Source organism: Mustela putorius, unplaced genomic scaffold (assembly GCF_011764305.1).
Source record: "Mustela putorius furo isolate JIRA1106 unplaced genomic scaffold, ASM1176430v1.1 tig00003846_pilon_pilon_pilon, whole genome shotgun sequence".
Classification (NCBI taxonomy): Eukaryota; Metazoa; Chordata; class Mammalia; order Carnivora; family Mustelidae; genus Mustela; species Mustela putorius.
This window is the reverse complement of record NW_025421999.1, coordinates 20,089,363-20,105,496: the sequence shown is the minus strand read 5'-3', so window position 1 is coordinate 20,105,496 and position 16,134 is coordinate 20,089,363. Positions and strand designations below refer to the sequence as shown.

The 16,134-nt window shown below is 41.0% G+C and overlaps 1 protein-coding gene across 11 annotated transcripts in view; it reads right to left on the bottom strand.

The window, feature by feature from the left end:
- The window catches only part of EYA1 (EYA transcriptional coactivator and phosphatase 1), a 360,075-nt gene that overhangs the window by 125,805 nt on the left and 218,136 nt on the right, over positions 1-16,134 (bottom strand). For 5 of the 11 annotated variants that reach the window (XM_013061397.2, XM_045063206.1, XM_004762374.3 and 2 more), the window contains 3 exons: positions 5,045-5,114; positions 4,580-4,725; positions 621-758 (listed from right to left, as the gene is read on the bottom strand). In XM_013061397.2, coding sequence (XP_012916851.2) covers positions 621-758; positions 4,580-4,725; positions 5,045-5,114 — 354 coding nt within the window. Of the gene's footprint in view, positions 1-620; positions 759-4,579; positions 4,726-5,044; positions 5,115-16,134 lie in introns of those variants that run through there. The other 6 variants (XM_045063205.1, XM_013061404.2, XM_045063203.1 and 3 more) reach the window with 4 other exon arrangements.

Below are 16,134 nucleotides of genomic sequence, written 5' to 3'. Positions count from 1 at the left end.
TATTCCTAAAAACAGTACTGACAATGTTCAACTTTCAACTCTTCTTCTATCTGACTTGCATGTACATTATGTCTGTCCACAGTTCAAAAATTAGAGCCCAAGAACTGGTTCTTAGAAGTAGTACCTCCAAGATGCATGGAGTGGTTGTCGATTTGATCTCTCCATCATTGGTAGGTCGTTTAGTTCACATCTATCACACAGTCTACTTGTACAGCTACGATAATTACACTGAAGACAACAGCATTATCAACAGCATTATCAATGCCAACAGTTTGAGCACTTCTCACTCTCCAGCCTCTTACGTCATTGACTTTGGGTTTGTCATTCCTTTTTGAATGGACAGAGGCCAAAGCAGAAAACTTCAACTTCAGGGAGCATTTCAGAGCTTTTTGAAAAGAACTTCAGAGATGATTGGGTCTAACCCCTTAATCTCATAAATATGGAAACAGAGGCCCAGAGAATAAGTAAGTGAAGAGCCAAACCAGAACTAGGTTATCTTGTCTCTCAGGCCAGTCTGCCTTCAGCCCCCATCTACGACTTCCACCCAACAACTGGGTTCTAGTCTAGAAAGTCACTGTTGGACTCCAGGGTTGTTAAAAAGAGTCAGCGTGTATACAGACCTTGCATCTGGTAGCTGTAGGGTGCCTGTCCAGGTTGAGGGGTACCGAAGCTTGTGCCGTAGCTGAGAAATCCTGTCTGTCCGGGCGACTGAGACTGTGACAATCCACCTTCAGTCTTGATGCCTGCCCACAATGCACCTAAATCAGTTAGTGACAGCTTATCTATCTGTTCGTCTCCAAAGCTGGTCAATACACAAAAACACTCCCCCAGTTGTTGAGTCACAAATGCTTCCCAATGTCATTTCAGTTATCAAGGGTGTACAGGCATAGACTAGAATACCCGAAACCAGAACTTCCATTGGAAAAAACCAAAAACAAAAACAGAGGAGTATTACAGATTTGACTGATTATTCACATTGTCCTTTCCTGTTTTTCTGGTTTATATTTTCTATAAATTTTAACTTCTATGCTATCGTGTCTATATGTAGTTTTGTTTTATAAGAGATTAAAAGAGCATCTCTTGTAGTCAGGTGATGGTCTTAATTAAACTTTAACTAGATTATTCCAAAAGTCACCACGGTGATTAGTGTCAAAATTCTCTTTTCTGAAAAGAGATTAGTCTTTTGCCTTGCAGCGTTTTTCTCCCCTGTCTTTTCATTACTCTTTCTGCCCAAAGTTAATGTTAGCACACAACTCATTTTGAAGTCAGAATGGGCACAGAAGTAAGCAAGCCAGGGGGAAAGCCTTCTCCCAAATACCCAGATCCTACCGGAAAGCAAGCACAAAGAAAGGAGAGTATTAGAAAACCGAATCTTGAAGAGTTGCACAGTGTTTTATAAACAAGTGAAGCTGACTAGGAGATTCCTTTTTGTCCTTGTAGTTTCAAGAATTTATTCCAATTTTATTGTTTTAAGTGTAGCCTAAAGTTCACTTTTCTTTCTCATCATGATAATATAAAAATAATGTGTTTTTGGCCCTCAACTACTTCCCAAAGCACCAGGCTGACATCCGAATTTCAGGGTTGGCAGTAGGGCTGTGTAGGGCTCGGCCCTGGATTATAATTAAAGACAGTCATGAAAGTTCACAACTGTCCTTAATTTCCACAGAAGGAGGGGAGAAAAATTTCTGCCAAGCGAATTCACATGTTTGAATAATTTTACTTTGCACTTAAGATAAATGGTATCTTTGGGATCTAGAATACACAGTAGTCTCACTGTTTATTTCCATTTTAGGGGAATTTCATCAGTAGAATGAAATTAGGTAACTTTCCTAAGGCGCTGGAAGAATCTGACTCTTGGCTGAGAGAGCCTATTACAATTCCTAGAGTATCTCTAAATAACCTCATAACGACCTTAACATTTAAGTCTTAACATAACCTTAACATTTTTTTAAAAAAATGTGTTTTGGGTTTTTTTTTTTTTTTTCATGTGCAAGCAATCCCAAACCAATGAATAACCCATACTTAGAAATGGTCCCTGGAAAAACACCTGCCTAAGGCAGGTGGTTTGATGGCTCTAGAAACTCCCTTCCTTTCCTTGTCACCAACAGGGATTTCCCCTTCTCTCTTTCCATTTCAGACTCTTAATAATCTGCTTTTAGTCTTCCCTGGTACCATCTTTGGGTTTTGCCTAGAGGTTTAATCTTTGTGATAAAAACAGATAAGGAAGAGCAAGAAGAGGCAGAAAAAAAACCCTTATCTGCACCCTTTCCAAAGGCTTCCACTACAAGCCTGCGAACTCCTCTGTTAAGCTCCATATAGATCAGAGAAGAGTAGAGTTCTGCTTTCCCACTGATCTATTGTTCACACCATGAGAAGATTTGCTTTTCTTACAGGGTCTAAGTAAAAAGTAGGGGGCACAAATCCTTGGAGAGAGTCTTCTTAGACTATCTGGACCTTGACTACCAGCTGTTAAAAACCCCAATGTATGTGTTCCTCTTTCACAAGCAAGTGGAGGGGAGAAGGTGATCATATTTTTCAAAGCACTGGCCCAGAATGCCTGGCCAGAAGCCCTGGGGGCATCTCTCTGTACTCAAGGCCCAGAAAGAGAAGAAAGTGATTGGGGAAAATACTAAGGACTCAGACAGATTTGTAAGCACAGACAGCCCTGAGGCCAAAGCCCTTGACCAAAATGCCATGCTCTTAACTATCTCCCGACCTATCACATTAAAATGCCCATCCTTGGGCGCCTGGGTGGTTCAGTGGGTTAAGCAGCTGCCTTCGGCTCAGGTCGTGATCTCGGGGTCCTGGGATCGAGTCCCGCATCGGGCTCTCTGCTCAGCAGGGAGCCTGCTTCCTCCTCTCTCTCTCTGCCTGCCTCTCTGCCTACTTGTGATCTCTCTCTGTCAAATAAATAAATAAAATCTTAAAAAAAAAAAATGCCCATCCTCTACTTGTTGTGATGGGAATCTCAGAACCTCTGCTTATCTTCCTCTCCTGGAACACTTACTGCAGACAACAAGGACATCTACTAATGGTTCAGAATGGGAACAGTCCCAGACCACAGGCAAGAAAGAGGCAAAGGGGCCTACCATGACTCCATGGGGAGAAGAAAGAACAAGAGAGGAGCTGTGTGCGTGACAGCCCAGGCCATGACAGGAATGAATGGCAGCTTCCCAGGGCCGCACTGGTAATGCTACAGTAGTGTAGTACTGTTTGGGCCGGAAGATACATTTACACTTCAAATAATCAGCTTATCAATCCATTTTGAGAATATAAATTGGGGACCGCCTCAACTCACATTATAGAATTGAAGGTATGCAATTCAAATCAGAGATCCTTTTTCCTCTTTTAAGGCAAGAATTGTCTAAAAGTAAACTACAGATAAATTTGATCTGTATCTGATACTATTTTCAAAAATCTTGAGTAAAAGTTATGGAAATAAAAGAATTCTAGCAAGTCCGTTTTTGGTTGTTTCTAAAAACTACCTTAAAAATACCTACCTAGAGAACTTTCTGTTCTGGATAGTTTTGAAGTGAAACTATCGAGAGTGAAGTCATATAGAATTTATATTTTAATTTACATATATTTTCTAAGAGATTTATATATAGTTGATTGGTTGGGATGGAGCTAGAGAATAAAAAGGAATAAAGTAATTTGTCTTTCAATTATTAATGAAATGTTTAAATGCTTATTTCTTTCCATATACTGCTATAAACACAGAATTACTTATTCTACCCGTCTTTCCCCCCAAACTCTCATGTACTTTTTCTTGATCACTCGATTTTATTTTTCCTTAAGGGAATGTTAATAATTCATATTTTTCCTATTCAAAGTGTAATTTGCTTAAATTATCATGGCAATTCAATTGAAGAAAAGGTATCCTGAAATCCTAGGATTTCTTAAAATTAAACTTTAGGGTTTTACTGGATTTATTTTTCACTTACAGGTATTGATCCTTAACAACTGAGTTAAATTACACCAAGATAAAGATAATCTCCAGGTGAGAAGGGACAAATAGAGATGTGAGCTTTCCATGTCTCCTGCTTTGCCTCTTTCAAGTGCAGCCCAAGCTGTGATATATAGATCATTTTTCCTAATGGCTGATCCTGCTGAAATCTGAAAGCACTGCCAACCTTCAGTTCAGAGCAAGGGCTTGTTGAATTCTGTTTGTACTTCCCTAATCATAGGTAGGCATCTGAGAAATAGGAAATGAATCTTTACCCCCAAAGACTCCATTCACTGAAGTTTTATCGCAAATATGCACCAAAATACTTTGGATTCCAGAACCAAGTGCTCAAGTGGCAAATTAAAAGTCGAGCTATAAATGGAAAAAAATGAGAGCAAGAGGGCTTATGACCCGGGCAATCTAGTTGCCACCACTGACCTCAAGATAAGTAGCAACCACTTCTTACAAGGCTCATTCAAAACAAGTGTATGAAGAATTCAGACACATAAGGTGGTAACACTTTCTAAAGTGGCCTCCGATGACAGTGTTTGGGTACCACTCCTGTGAAATGTGCACACACACACACAGGCCTGCCTACTCCATCCCAGCTACTGAGGTAACAGGATTACTTACCGTATGAGGAAATTCCATATGGCTGTCCCGGCTGTGGGTAGGTGGCATACGCTGTCGCTTGTTGCATTCCTGTGGTGAACTGTGTTTGCCCATATGCAGCCATAGTTTGTGAGGAAGGGGTAGGGAGAATATGTGGGTATGGTCTGCTATTTGTCAGAAATGACAGAAAATAGAAAGCCCATGCATTAGATGGAAACATGCAAGGTAACTGATAACAACCATATTACAAATTGCAGTTAAAGACTATCTCCTTAAGTATAACTTTCGAATATAATATACAAAGTACTGAGATGCTTCAGTATCTCTTCTAGGTGATGCTCCAAATAAATCTGTGTCAACACACTGAAGTCTCTAGGAAATGAGCTTTAGTTTAAATTAAGACGTAACATGTGGGCTCAAAACATGACTTGAAATAAGGTAAAGGTTACTCAAAAAAGTCATTTATTAAGAGAAAATACATCTTACTTGGAAGGATAAATCTGTGGTGGGGAGAACTGGTGAGTTGGTCTTGGGCTGAAGCTACTGCTCCCAATTGCTGAAAAAAAAGAAATGCACGATAATCACAGCTAAATACAAAATACGTCTAAAGCATCAGTCTATTTTTGAACTACAGGTAGAGACCATATGAAATTGAAGATATTCGGCCTGGAAAAAAAAAATGGCACTTTCATATGCTCAGCCTAAGAGAAAGTTAAAATATATTGAACGACCTATGAGAACTGATTAAGGGGTTCGAATGTTAAACTAGCTCTTAGAAAGCAGTCCCTGTCATCTGAAATACCGGTCAGTGGCAGTTCAGGAGAACAAGGTGTCCTGGCTACTGTTCAGAAGGACCTGCTCAAAGGGGTGGGAGGAGGGTGAGTTTGCAGGGCTGGGCGGGACTCTCCTAACCTATTGTGTGTGCTTGGAACACACACACCTGAGAATGGATTACAGAGCACCACCCTGCCCATCTCTCCCCACCAACAACCCCCCCACCCCCTCTCCACCCCCCCCACGCCCCCCACCCCCCCCACCCCGTCTAATCTGCTCTCAGGTGAATACAAATAGGGCCAAGCCTCATTTGCCTGTACTGCTTTAGCAACATTTTTTGGTAAAAATGCATTCCTATAACGCTCTTAAATTTCTCAGGTTGCAAACTAAGCCTGTTTTTTCTTGCACTGAGGCGGTGTTCCTGCACCTTTCAGTTAAATGTGCTCAACTTCAGTTAATTCCATTAAAAAGTTTTTTTCTTTTTTAATTTAAAGATGTTATTCAAGCATTCAAGTAGAAGTTCATCTCTTTATAATCACATGGACTTTGTTCAGTAGGTCTCAGAAAATGCACTAAACTCTACCAAACATTCTTTTACATCCATTCTGAACTAGAGCAAAAATCCATTTTTGTGAACATAAGGCATTAAAATGGTAGTTCTGTTTTATTTATTGTAAATAGGAGCTATCTCTTTCATGTGCATATATATTACACACATTTACACTTTATATATTTATATATACACACAGTATATATATTTATATATATACATATGTGTTTCTATGTATTATGTATAATATACATAAAATATATATTAAAAAGATACCATATCTATATATATATCCCCCCCACCTCAGACTCTTCCTATCCTCTACCTATTCTCTACCTCTAGCTGAGAAGCATATTCTTTGGGTACAATTATAAGATATAATATGTTTATCTTTTCTTCCACTAATAATCCTGGTATTCACAGGCTCTATTATTCAGTAACTACACTGTGTATTAAAATCCTTCCGTAAGGTTCCATGCACTCAAAGTTGTATACGTTTTTCATGACGTCACATCAGTACCTTTCTATTTCTCAGATTTAATTCTCCATTTGTTTGGGAGAAGAGTGATAGAGTTGGACCAGAATTATAACCAATGAATAATTCTCCCCGTGTAAAGCAGGGAGGCCTAACCCAGGACAGCAAAGTAGCTCAAGATGAGCACAACTCTTACACGTAGGCTGCCAGACGTCCCCCATGTGGCTCTCAGTTTGGCAGAGCCAGGGTCTGCATTAAAGCGAAGACAGGCCAGCTCGGGTGGTACCCCTCCCCCACCCATCTGCAGGCCCACATTGAGTCACTGCTCTGTACCAGGCACTAGGCAAGATGCTGCAGATGCAAACATGCAAAGACAAGTTCTCTCTGTCCCATGTGGGGAGGTTGACACACAAACAGCCGTGAGGGGATTAGTTAAATATTGCAATTTATAGAAGGGAGGGATTAGTGAGAGAATACTTGGACAACAAGGGCTACCACTTGTCCAGGTCATCCATGATGACAACCTTTCCTGCTCCGCTTTGCTAAGCCTGGAAAGAGGCCAAGGGCAAAGGAGATTTACCCCGCAGAGTAGCTGGGGAGGACTAATACTTTCCCTGGACAATCACAGTTAAAAATAAGTTAAAAAATAAATAAATAAATAAAACCAGAACAAAAGCCTAGTGCAACGCGATGACGGAAGTCACAGAAATCCCTTTCATGCTTTTCCAGTTCTATCCCTGTTTTGTTTTGTTTTGTTTCAAATTGTGGGTTGGGACCCATGAAAACATCATAAACTCAACTTCACAGGTTATACTCAGCATTTTTTTTTTAAACAAACAGAATAACAGAACGGTGCATATCGGAGTTGTTACGGAGGGTAAGGGGAGCTCCATGATGCCTTTAAGAGCAAATGCATAGTTTAGGTGTGGGCACATTAAAGAAACACATCTGGGAGGCTGCTGAGTGTGGTAACTAAGCACAGGTTCTGGAGTCAGAATTTAATTTCAGCTGACACTGAGGTTCCAACTTCTTGGTTATCTTGGTCAAGTTGCCTGACCCCACTAAGCCTTGTTGTGTTCCCCTGTATGATGTCAACACCACCACCTACGCCTCCCAGGATCATTTGAGGACTAAATGGGATCATTGCCAAAGTGAACAGTGTAATGGGGAATGTTAATTAGCTCAGATCTCCAGAGTCCTATGATTATTGCCCCCAAATTTGCCCTCCCTTCTGCATTTTTAATTCTACTCAATGGACAGCATCACCATCTGTCCAGCAATATACTTAAAAGCAGGATTTTTTTGTTCCCATTGTACATCTGGGGCATAAAAATGAAGTAACACACCCAAGCAAACAAATGGGAAAGCTGGTATTTGAACCTATGTCTGCCCGACTCTGTCCCTCAAACATACTAGTTCCTGACCTGCTACACAGAAACTAACATCCTCAAAATCATCTTTCTTTCCCCTCTTCTATGTCATGAGTGTCGAGTCACCCATCCCAACTCCAGATATTGCTTGTTGAGCTGTCCTGAATACTCCACACCCACACCCCAGTACTGGCTCAGGTTCTCATTAGTCTCAGTCCGGTTCCATGTAGGCCACTCATCACCCTCCACACACTCCTGCTACAGCCACCAAAGTAATCTTCCTTCAACAGAAACTTCAAGTCCATTCTCCAACTCGCCGTGTCTCAACTGTGCTCACAATATCTCTAGGAAGAATTCCAAATTCCTTGGCAGAGTACACAAGGAGATGGAGGCATCCACCCTCCCCTGGGTTTAGTAACCTGTAGCCTCCTTGGGCTTGAGGATGGCCGGTCGGCGCCATGTATTTTCGTATTTGGCTTGGGGCTCTTCCTACCACATCCTCTGCCTTGTAAGACCTTCTTTCCCCAGCTTGACAAACAGTCCCTCCTCTGCTGGGACTGAAACATCATTTTCTCTTTAGGATAATGTCTTCCTTCTTTTACTTTCTTGGAGTGTTGTAAACATTGGGAATGTAGCACTTAACCACACTGCATTATAGTTAGCATGTGTAATGTAGAGATATTAGTTTCCTCTGCTAATCGTGAGCTTCTGGGGCCCAGGACCTTTTGTTAACCTTTATTTCCATGCACCTGACAGGGCCTGGTATGTGGTAAGTATCAATAAATGATATTTGTTTGATTACAGTATGAGACTTAGGTCATTAGCAAAGAAGATTTTTTTTAAAACCCTGATGATATGAAGGATGGTTAAATTATTTTAAGTCATATATAAACATATATAATAAACCTGATTTAGCTCTTTGGCAATATAATTAAGAATGAATAGTATTCCTTATAAAATACATGTGAGTAAGAACCTATAATGCTGCCCAAGTATCTTGCTACTAATTACCTAACCACATGCCCCTAAATGATTATTTAATGCCATAAAATAAGCTGTATCTTTTGGGATTTCCCTAAACCCAAACTCCTACAATTTTGTGTGGCCTAAAGTCAAGAATCTTCCATCTCATACTTCAAGTACTTCTCCTCCTAATTGCCTAAAACACCTTTAACGTTTTAAGTAATAAGTTAGGAATTTAGATTGATTTTCATTTCATGAGAACAGAATAAACCCAGATCATTTGTCATTCTTCAAGGTAAATAAGATGGTTATTTTGGCATAGTAAATTCCAAATTACACTTTGGGAACATATGGGCAACTAATACCTCTCTCTCTGTTTTAGCACATTTGTTTCCTATTATTCCATTCTTTCTCTTACTTCTAACATAGAAGCTAAAGAAGTTCCCCAAATCTTGTTGTAGGGAGGGGAGGACCCAAGCTTGAGGAACTACTGAGAAAGTCAATAGAAATCCCCAAATTAGCAGGTCTTCAGTTTACTACTCGCATCTTGTGAATGTCAACATCACTCAGCTGGATAAGCAGGTCCAAAGATTAAATGTTTTGACTCTTGGGGCGCCTGGGTGGCTCAGAGGGTTAAGCCTCTGCCTTCGGCTCAGGTCATGATCCTAGGGTCCTGGGATCGAGCCCCGCATTGGCTCTTTGCTCAGCGGGGAGCCTGCTTCCCCCGCTCTCACTGCCTGCTACTCTGCCTACTTGTGATCTCGGTCGAATAAATGAAATCTTAAAAAAAAATTTTTTTTTGACTCTTCTCTTTCCATTTTATGATAACTTCAGCCAGCTCTCCCTTCAGAATGTCCTATACCTCACTGTTCTCCTTTACCTCTCTGTTCCAATTGCCACAGTGGCGGCCACTAGAGGATGGCAGTCAGGACACCCCCCCCCCCCCCAAACTGGCTCTCCTTCCCACTCTTCGCCACTTCTTTCTCCTAGTGGAATCCTAACACATTTAGTCCTGCCTCAGTGGCTCTTCTAAGAAGGACATGAGCTAACACAGTCTTCTCTCTCCTGAGCCAGGGAAACATTGGTCTGTTTCTATTTACCCTCCTCTCTACTCTTCTCCCATGAAGCATTTTCCACACAAGTGATGATCTCTCCAAAGAAATACAGATCATGTCACAACGGCCTCCAACTCCAAGCCCCATTATCCTTCTGTTACATTGAAATGAACCCAAACTTATAAATAAACACTTGCATTCATAAACCCAAACTTATTCCCTCACTTCACTAAGATCCCTGCTCATATGATTTCCCCTCAGAGAGGTTGTCTTCCCTCTACAGGAAACCCCCAACCACTCTTCACTGTATTATTTGAGCTGCTTTGGGTTTTTGGTTTTTTGTGGGGTTTTTGTAACCTAGTTACTTATACTACCACTTTATTATCTGTCTTTATTATCTGTCTTTATTATCTGTCTTTCTCACAGAATGAAAGCTCCATGAAGGCAGGAACCTCATCTTCTTCACCCCTGCTCTATTCCCACTGCCTAGAACGCTACCTCACTTATAGTAAGTGCCCTATGCAGAACTGTTGAATGGGTCAGACCCCAGAGTTACATCTTTTTAGGAACAATTAAAAGACAGAAACCCTGGGGCACATGGGTGGCTCATTGGGTTGAGCCTCTGCCTTGGGCTCGGGTCATGATCCCAGGGTCTTGGGATAGAGCCCCGCATCGGGCTGTCTGCTCAGTGGGGGGACTGCTTCCCTTCCTCTCTTTATGCCTGCCTTTCTGCCTGCTTGTGATCACTGTCAAATAAATAAATAAAAATCTAAAAAAAAAAAAAAAAGACAGAAGCCCTATTCATCAGACATGATATTTTTTTTCTCCTCTAGAAGCATTCCTGTTCCTATTTCTAATTTTCTTTTCTATCTCTCTCTTTTTTTTAAAGATTTTGTCTATTTGTTTGACAGAGAGAGAGAGAGAGAGAGAGATGACAAGTAGGTAGACAAGCAGACAGAGAGAGAGGGGTCAGCAAGCTCCCTGCTGAGCAGAGAGCCCGATGTGGGGCTCGATCCCAGGACCCTGGGATCATGACCTGAGCCGAAGGCAGAGGCTTTAACCCACTGAGCCACCCAGGCGCCCCCCTATTTCAATTTTCAAATACCCCCAGACATCAACATTGTATGATCAATATTATCAACTGGCACTTCCTGTAATAAGTTAATAATAAACTTAAGCTTTGTGGAAATGGAAGAAACAGAGGGCAAAGACAGTTTGCAATTGCGAAACACATTATTTTCAATCTCAATTATTCTTAACATTTAGATCATTAAAATATTACTTTTCATTGGTAAACAATAAATGGGAAGAACATTACATTTTAAAAACATAATAAACAACTTTGCAATTTTCAGTTCAGCAACAGGCCTTTGAAAATCAGCTGCTTCCCTCTAGTCTCCCCAAACCAGGATATCTGGTGATTTCCCTGGAAAAGAGGCAGTCTCATTGCCTCCTTAATGCCTTAAGAGCCTCACATTCCACAGAGGAGGAGACAGCTACTACCAGTGTCCGAACAGCTCTGTTTCCTCTTTATTCTTGCTGCCTATTTCCTCGAGACACCCAGAATGGTTGGGATGTGAATTTTTAAGCCATCATGGAGAAGCAGCAGTAGTGACTACAGAAGTGAAGACCATTTTGGAATCAAATGCTTGGGGACTGGTTTCTCGTTCCCTTATAAACCCTAAAGCCTGGCCATAGTTTTTGCATCTTAACTCAAGGAAAGACAGAAAGAAAGAAGGAAAAAAAGAATGAAGAGAAAAGCTTTATTTTTCCTATACCTGGACCTGATTCCCCACTCAGCTCACTCTGTCCCTCTCCACTGCACAACCCGGAGAGTCAATCTACCAAAAACAGGATCCCCTATAGCTCCAGTCTCTTCACCAAACGATCCTTTCACCCTCAGCTAAGCCTTTTTCCAAGGACCTGCTTCTCCTGCATATCTTTTTCAAGTAGAGCCTCCTCACGCTCTCAGATTCCAGATACTACAGAGACCTGAAAAACATAACCCCATTGCTGCTTCTTCCAAATTGGTATTTTTTTTTTCTCTCCCATAAAACCTTTCCTTCTCTAAGATCTATGACAATTCTTTAACATTTCATTAATGACCCATCTCCTACACACTGCCTTGCATTTATCAAAACCTTTATATTTAACTCTGTTCCCTAACAAGTCCCAATGTTATCTTGGGTTAGGGGTCCAACCCTTCTCTCATTCTGTCTAGACCTCAACTCTGGCCTTCTACTCCAACCATCAAGCTCAAGACCACATTGTGGACCTTTCTTCCCCACCCAACATTCCACAGTTTTGTACCATAACAGCATCAACCAATTCATTTGTTTACTGAACCAACATTTACCAACATTTACTGACCAGCATCCATGTGCTTAATTCCACGACGGCCACCGGGATAAGTGTGAACAAGCCAAACAAAATCTCTGTTCGCATAGTGCTATGGTTTAGCAGGAGGAAAGACAATGAAAAGAAACTTTAAAAGTAGTGGTGAAGGCTGAGGAAGGGAAGTATGGAGGACTAACTACAGAAGCACGGGGTAGTGGCCTCAGTGAGTTATGAGACTAAGGAAAGAACATCCTCTTCTGCCAGAATTTTCTTTCCCTTATTCCCATTTAATCTGTTCTCCAAGCTTATGATAGATGCAGGAGCCCTCACATCCTTATCTTCTCTCAATTTGTTCTCCCTTAGCTTTTTTTAAAAAATACTTATCCCAGGAGGTTGTATGAATCATTATTTTAAACTCTTATCGATACCCTCAATTCTCTTACTTCCATATCCTTCCATGCTTGACCTGCAAAATCCTTAACCCTGGATCAAGAAGGGTAGTGGGGGGCTGGGTGAGCCTGGTGGTGGGTATTATGGAGGGCGCGTATTGCATGGAGCACTGGGTGTGGTGCATAAACAATGAATTTTGAAACACTGAAAAAAATTAAATTAAATTAAATTTTTTAAAAAATCACACACACACACACACACACACACACACAGAAAAATATCTTTTGACCTGGGTAGCAAAACACTTGTAGAGAAAAATTGCTCTATGATAAAGGCTCCACACTCATAGTTCTACCCTTGTGTGGACTCTGACTCTGACTCAACTGCCAGCCTTCCTTTGTGTTCCAAGCAACCTCAGGGTTCCCAACTCCTCATGACATCTATTTCCATCTCTTCCATCTTTTCCATCTCTTCCAGCTCATAAGCCTAGCACTATCCTCACTTGGAGCTGCTTCAGAGGAAATAGTAGAAGCCTTCATTCATTCATTCATTCATTCATTCATCTAGCAAATATCTAAGTGCCTCATATGTACCTCTTTCAGGTGTCAAGGATACAAATGAACAAAACAAGACAAACCTCTACCATCACAAGCTTACATTTTGGTGAGTGTGAAACACCAACCATAAACCTAATACATGAGTAAATGATATGGATTGTAAAAGGCTGTGTTATTGGGGGTGGGGGGTAAGGCTGTATTTAGAGCACGTCAGCGAGGCTGAAAGCCTACAGTGAGAGTTTTGCCACACTGAGTAGGGTGGTCGAGATGGGGGCTGGGGGTGCTTCATAGAGAAGGGGAGATGAGAGCACATACCAGAAGGTGGAGAGGGAGTCAGGCAAGTATACAGAGAGGTGCTCCAAGCAGCGGGACTGCCACTGCAAAGGTCCTGACTGGGAACGTGTCTGGGATGTTGAAGGACTAGTGGGAGGGAGGCAATAGGTCCAGTGGGGCTTGTGGCTATCACAAGGACTTAGCATTTACCCAGAGATATGAGAGACATGTGAGAGCTACAGGAGGGTTTGAACAGAGGAATCAGGCAGGAATTCCCTGAACATATTGACTCCTCCTCCACTTCAAACTCATCTGCATTAATTCCCATCCCGTCATTCCTGATGTTTCTGTGGGAAAGTGATTCTTTTCTAAGGCGATCCATTTCTGTTTTGAATTTAAGTCATTGCTGTCCCAGCAGGGACCTCCCTGCATCAATTATCACCATTTTCTCTATACCTTTAGCCCCTACCTCTATAAAATTTGGGTTGGCAGCCAAAACCACCCTGACCTTCTAAATGTCATCCTCAACCCTAGGTCCCGCTTTCTAATAGACTACCTGCTCTTCTCCTTTTACCACTTACATGTTTGAAAGACATTTTTCTCCTCCCTTATTGGTGAAATCATCCATTTACTCAGTGCACTTTATGAACACATGTATCTGCTAGGAAATGTATTGAAGACAACAGAAATGGGGCATATGGGCAAGTGGGCATGAGGGAAAGTAAAGCACCACCCACTGAAACTGCTGTAGGCTAAATCCACTGATGTTTCTCATTTAGATTTTATTTTGATGTAACTTGCCACTGCAGAAAAGTTGCAAAGATAGCAGAAAAACTTCCCAGATATCCTTAACCACAATCCTCTAAATGCTAACATCTTAGGACATTAGCTTTATTCTCTATTCTCTTTTTCCCTATGGATGTGTATATGCAAACCCATGTATAGTTCACTCTTATTGGAACTGCAGCTAAGATGTCCCTTTACAAGTACTAGTAAGAACAAGGAATGTCTTTACTATAGGTTTTCAGTATCAGGAAAAATAGTGAAGCAGTACTATTATCTAGAGATACTTAAACTTACCTCTTTTCAGTATGTGACTTTAAACTTGCACTTCAAAATTACTACTTTTTAAACTTAAGACTGCTATACAAATATACTGTGAAACATTTTTGAAAAACGGCAGAAGGAATAAAATTCAAATTATATTCCATCATCCAGGGAAAGCCACCATTAATTTTTAGACACATACACAAAGACACATACACATACACATAAATGTTTGAAAATCCATGGGTTATACTGAGCATATTACTCTTTGTAACCTGCTTTTCACTTAATATAGTTAACATTTGCTCATGCCATTTAATTATTTCCAAGCTATTTTTAATAGCTGTATACCAATCTATCCTACAGACAACATTTCCGTGAAACTCTTCCTGCCTTCATTCCCAACTCAACTCTCCTCCTTCTTGAAAAATTAAAACCTGTGTCTTAATTTTATGCCCTGTCTCTCTATATTCGTTTTTCCTGGATTCTGTCTTCAGCTGTGTTGCATGTAGCCCACTACCTTCAACTCCCCGCACACTTCCAAAATTTCCATTCCAGATCATTCCTGAGCTTCAACATCTTCAGGTGGATGTTACCTCCCATTCAACATGCCTTTCCCTCTCGGTCATGCTCCTCTTGCATCTCACATACCCCCTGTACTTATTGGTTACTATGCCATAAATTCGACTTTGCAAATACACCTTAATCCACCATCTTTCCATAACACTGCCAGCACCTTCTCTCAGGTCTTCATGATTTCTTGCCCGAACTAAAACGAAGATACTGTACCTGATCCTTCTACTTCTGTTCTCCAGCCCCCCTCCCTCCAGCTACAGTCAGGATTCTGTATGTGAATATGATCATGCAACTCCTTTCCTCTGACACCTCCCATTGCACTCAGGATACAATGCAAATATCATGTGGGACACAAATGCCTCCTTAGACTCTATCCTGACCCTGTCCAGCATGCCACCACCACTCACGCTGTGCACACCAGGAATGCTGAACCATTGGCAATTCCAAATTCCATGCCTCTGTGTCCTGGTCTCCTCCCATGGAATGTTCTATCTGTCCAACTTCTCCTTCCCCAGGTCTATGTATGCTTTATTCCTACTCCTATTTTAATGCTGAAAGCAAGCATCTCCTCCAGGAAATCTTTCCTGATCTCCCATCCCAACCCAGTCTCTGTTGGGTCCCTTCCTGGAGGACCCCTTCTTGGGAATACTTGGCCTTCCCTCTGGAAAGAGCAAACCATAATATGATGGTCTGGTCATTTATTCACCCTACTAAGCCCCAGACCAGGGCCATTCTCATATACCTATTCATCTGTAATAGCAGCAAGCACATTCTCTGGCATAAGTCTAATTCTAGTAAGTGTTTTATAAAAGAACTCATGGGTATAACACCCTTTTGTTATTTCCTTATTGTTTCCATCTGGTATCATTAGTATAAAAGTTAGGCATTCGTTTTTCATGTTATATAATATGTATAATTCCTTTTAGTTGTGGTGTGTATTAAATAAGAGACCCTAAGAGTTGGAGTAAGTCAATTACAAACTTTTATGAAGTATAGCATTTCCACTCAAGAGGTTTGGTAAACACAGCAGAGGATAAGAAAAAGGTTAAAAATTTTAAGAAATACATCTGATAGAATTTTTTTTTTTATTGAAATAGTCCAAGCTGGGTAATTTGGCAAATATATAATCACAACCTCACCATTACTTTATTACCACAATGACTTTCTTATCAGTAATTTCATTAGCAAAGACACGAAACTTGGATATTT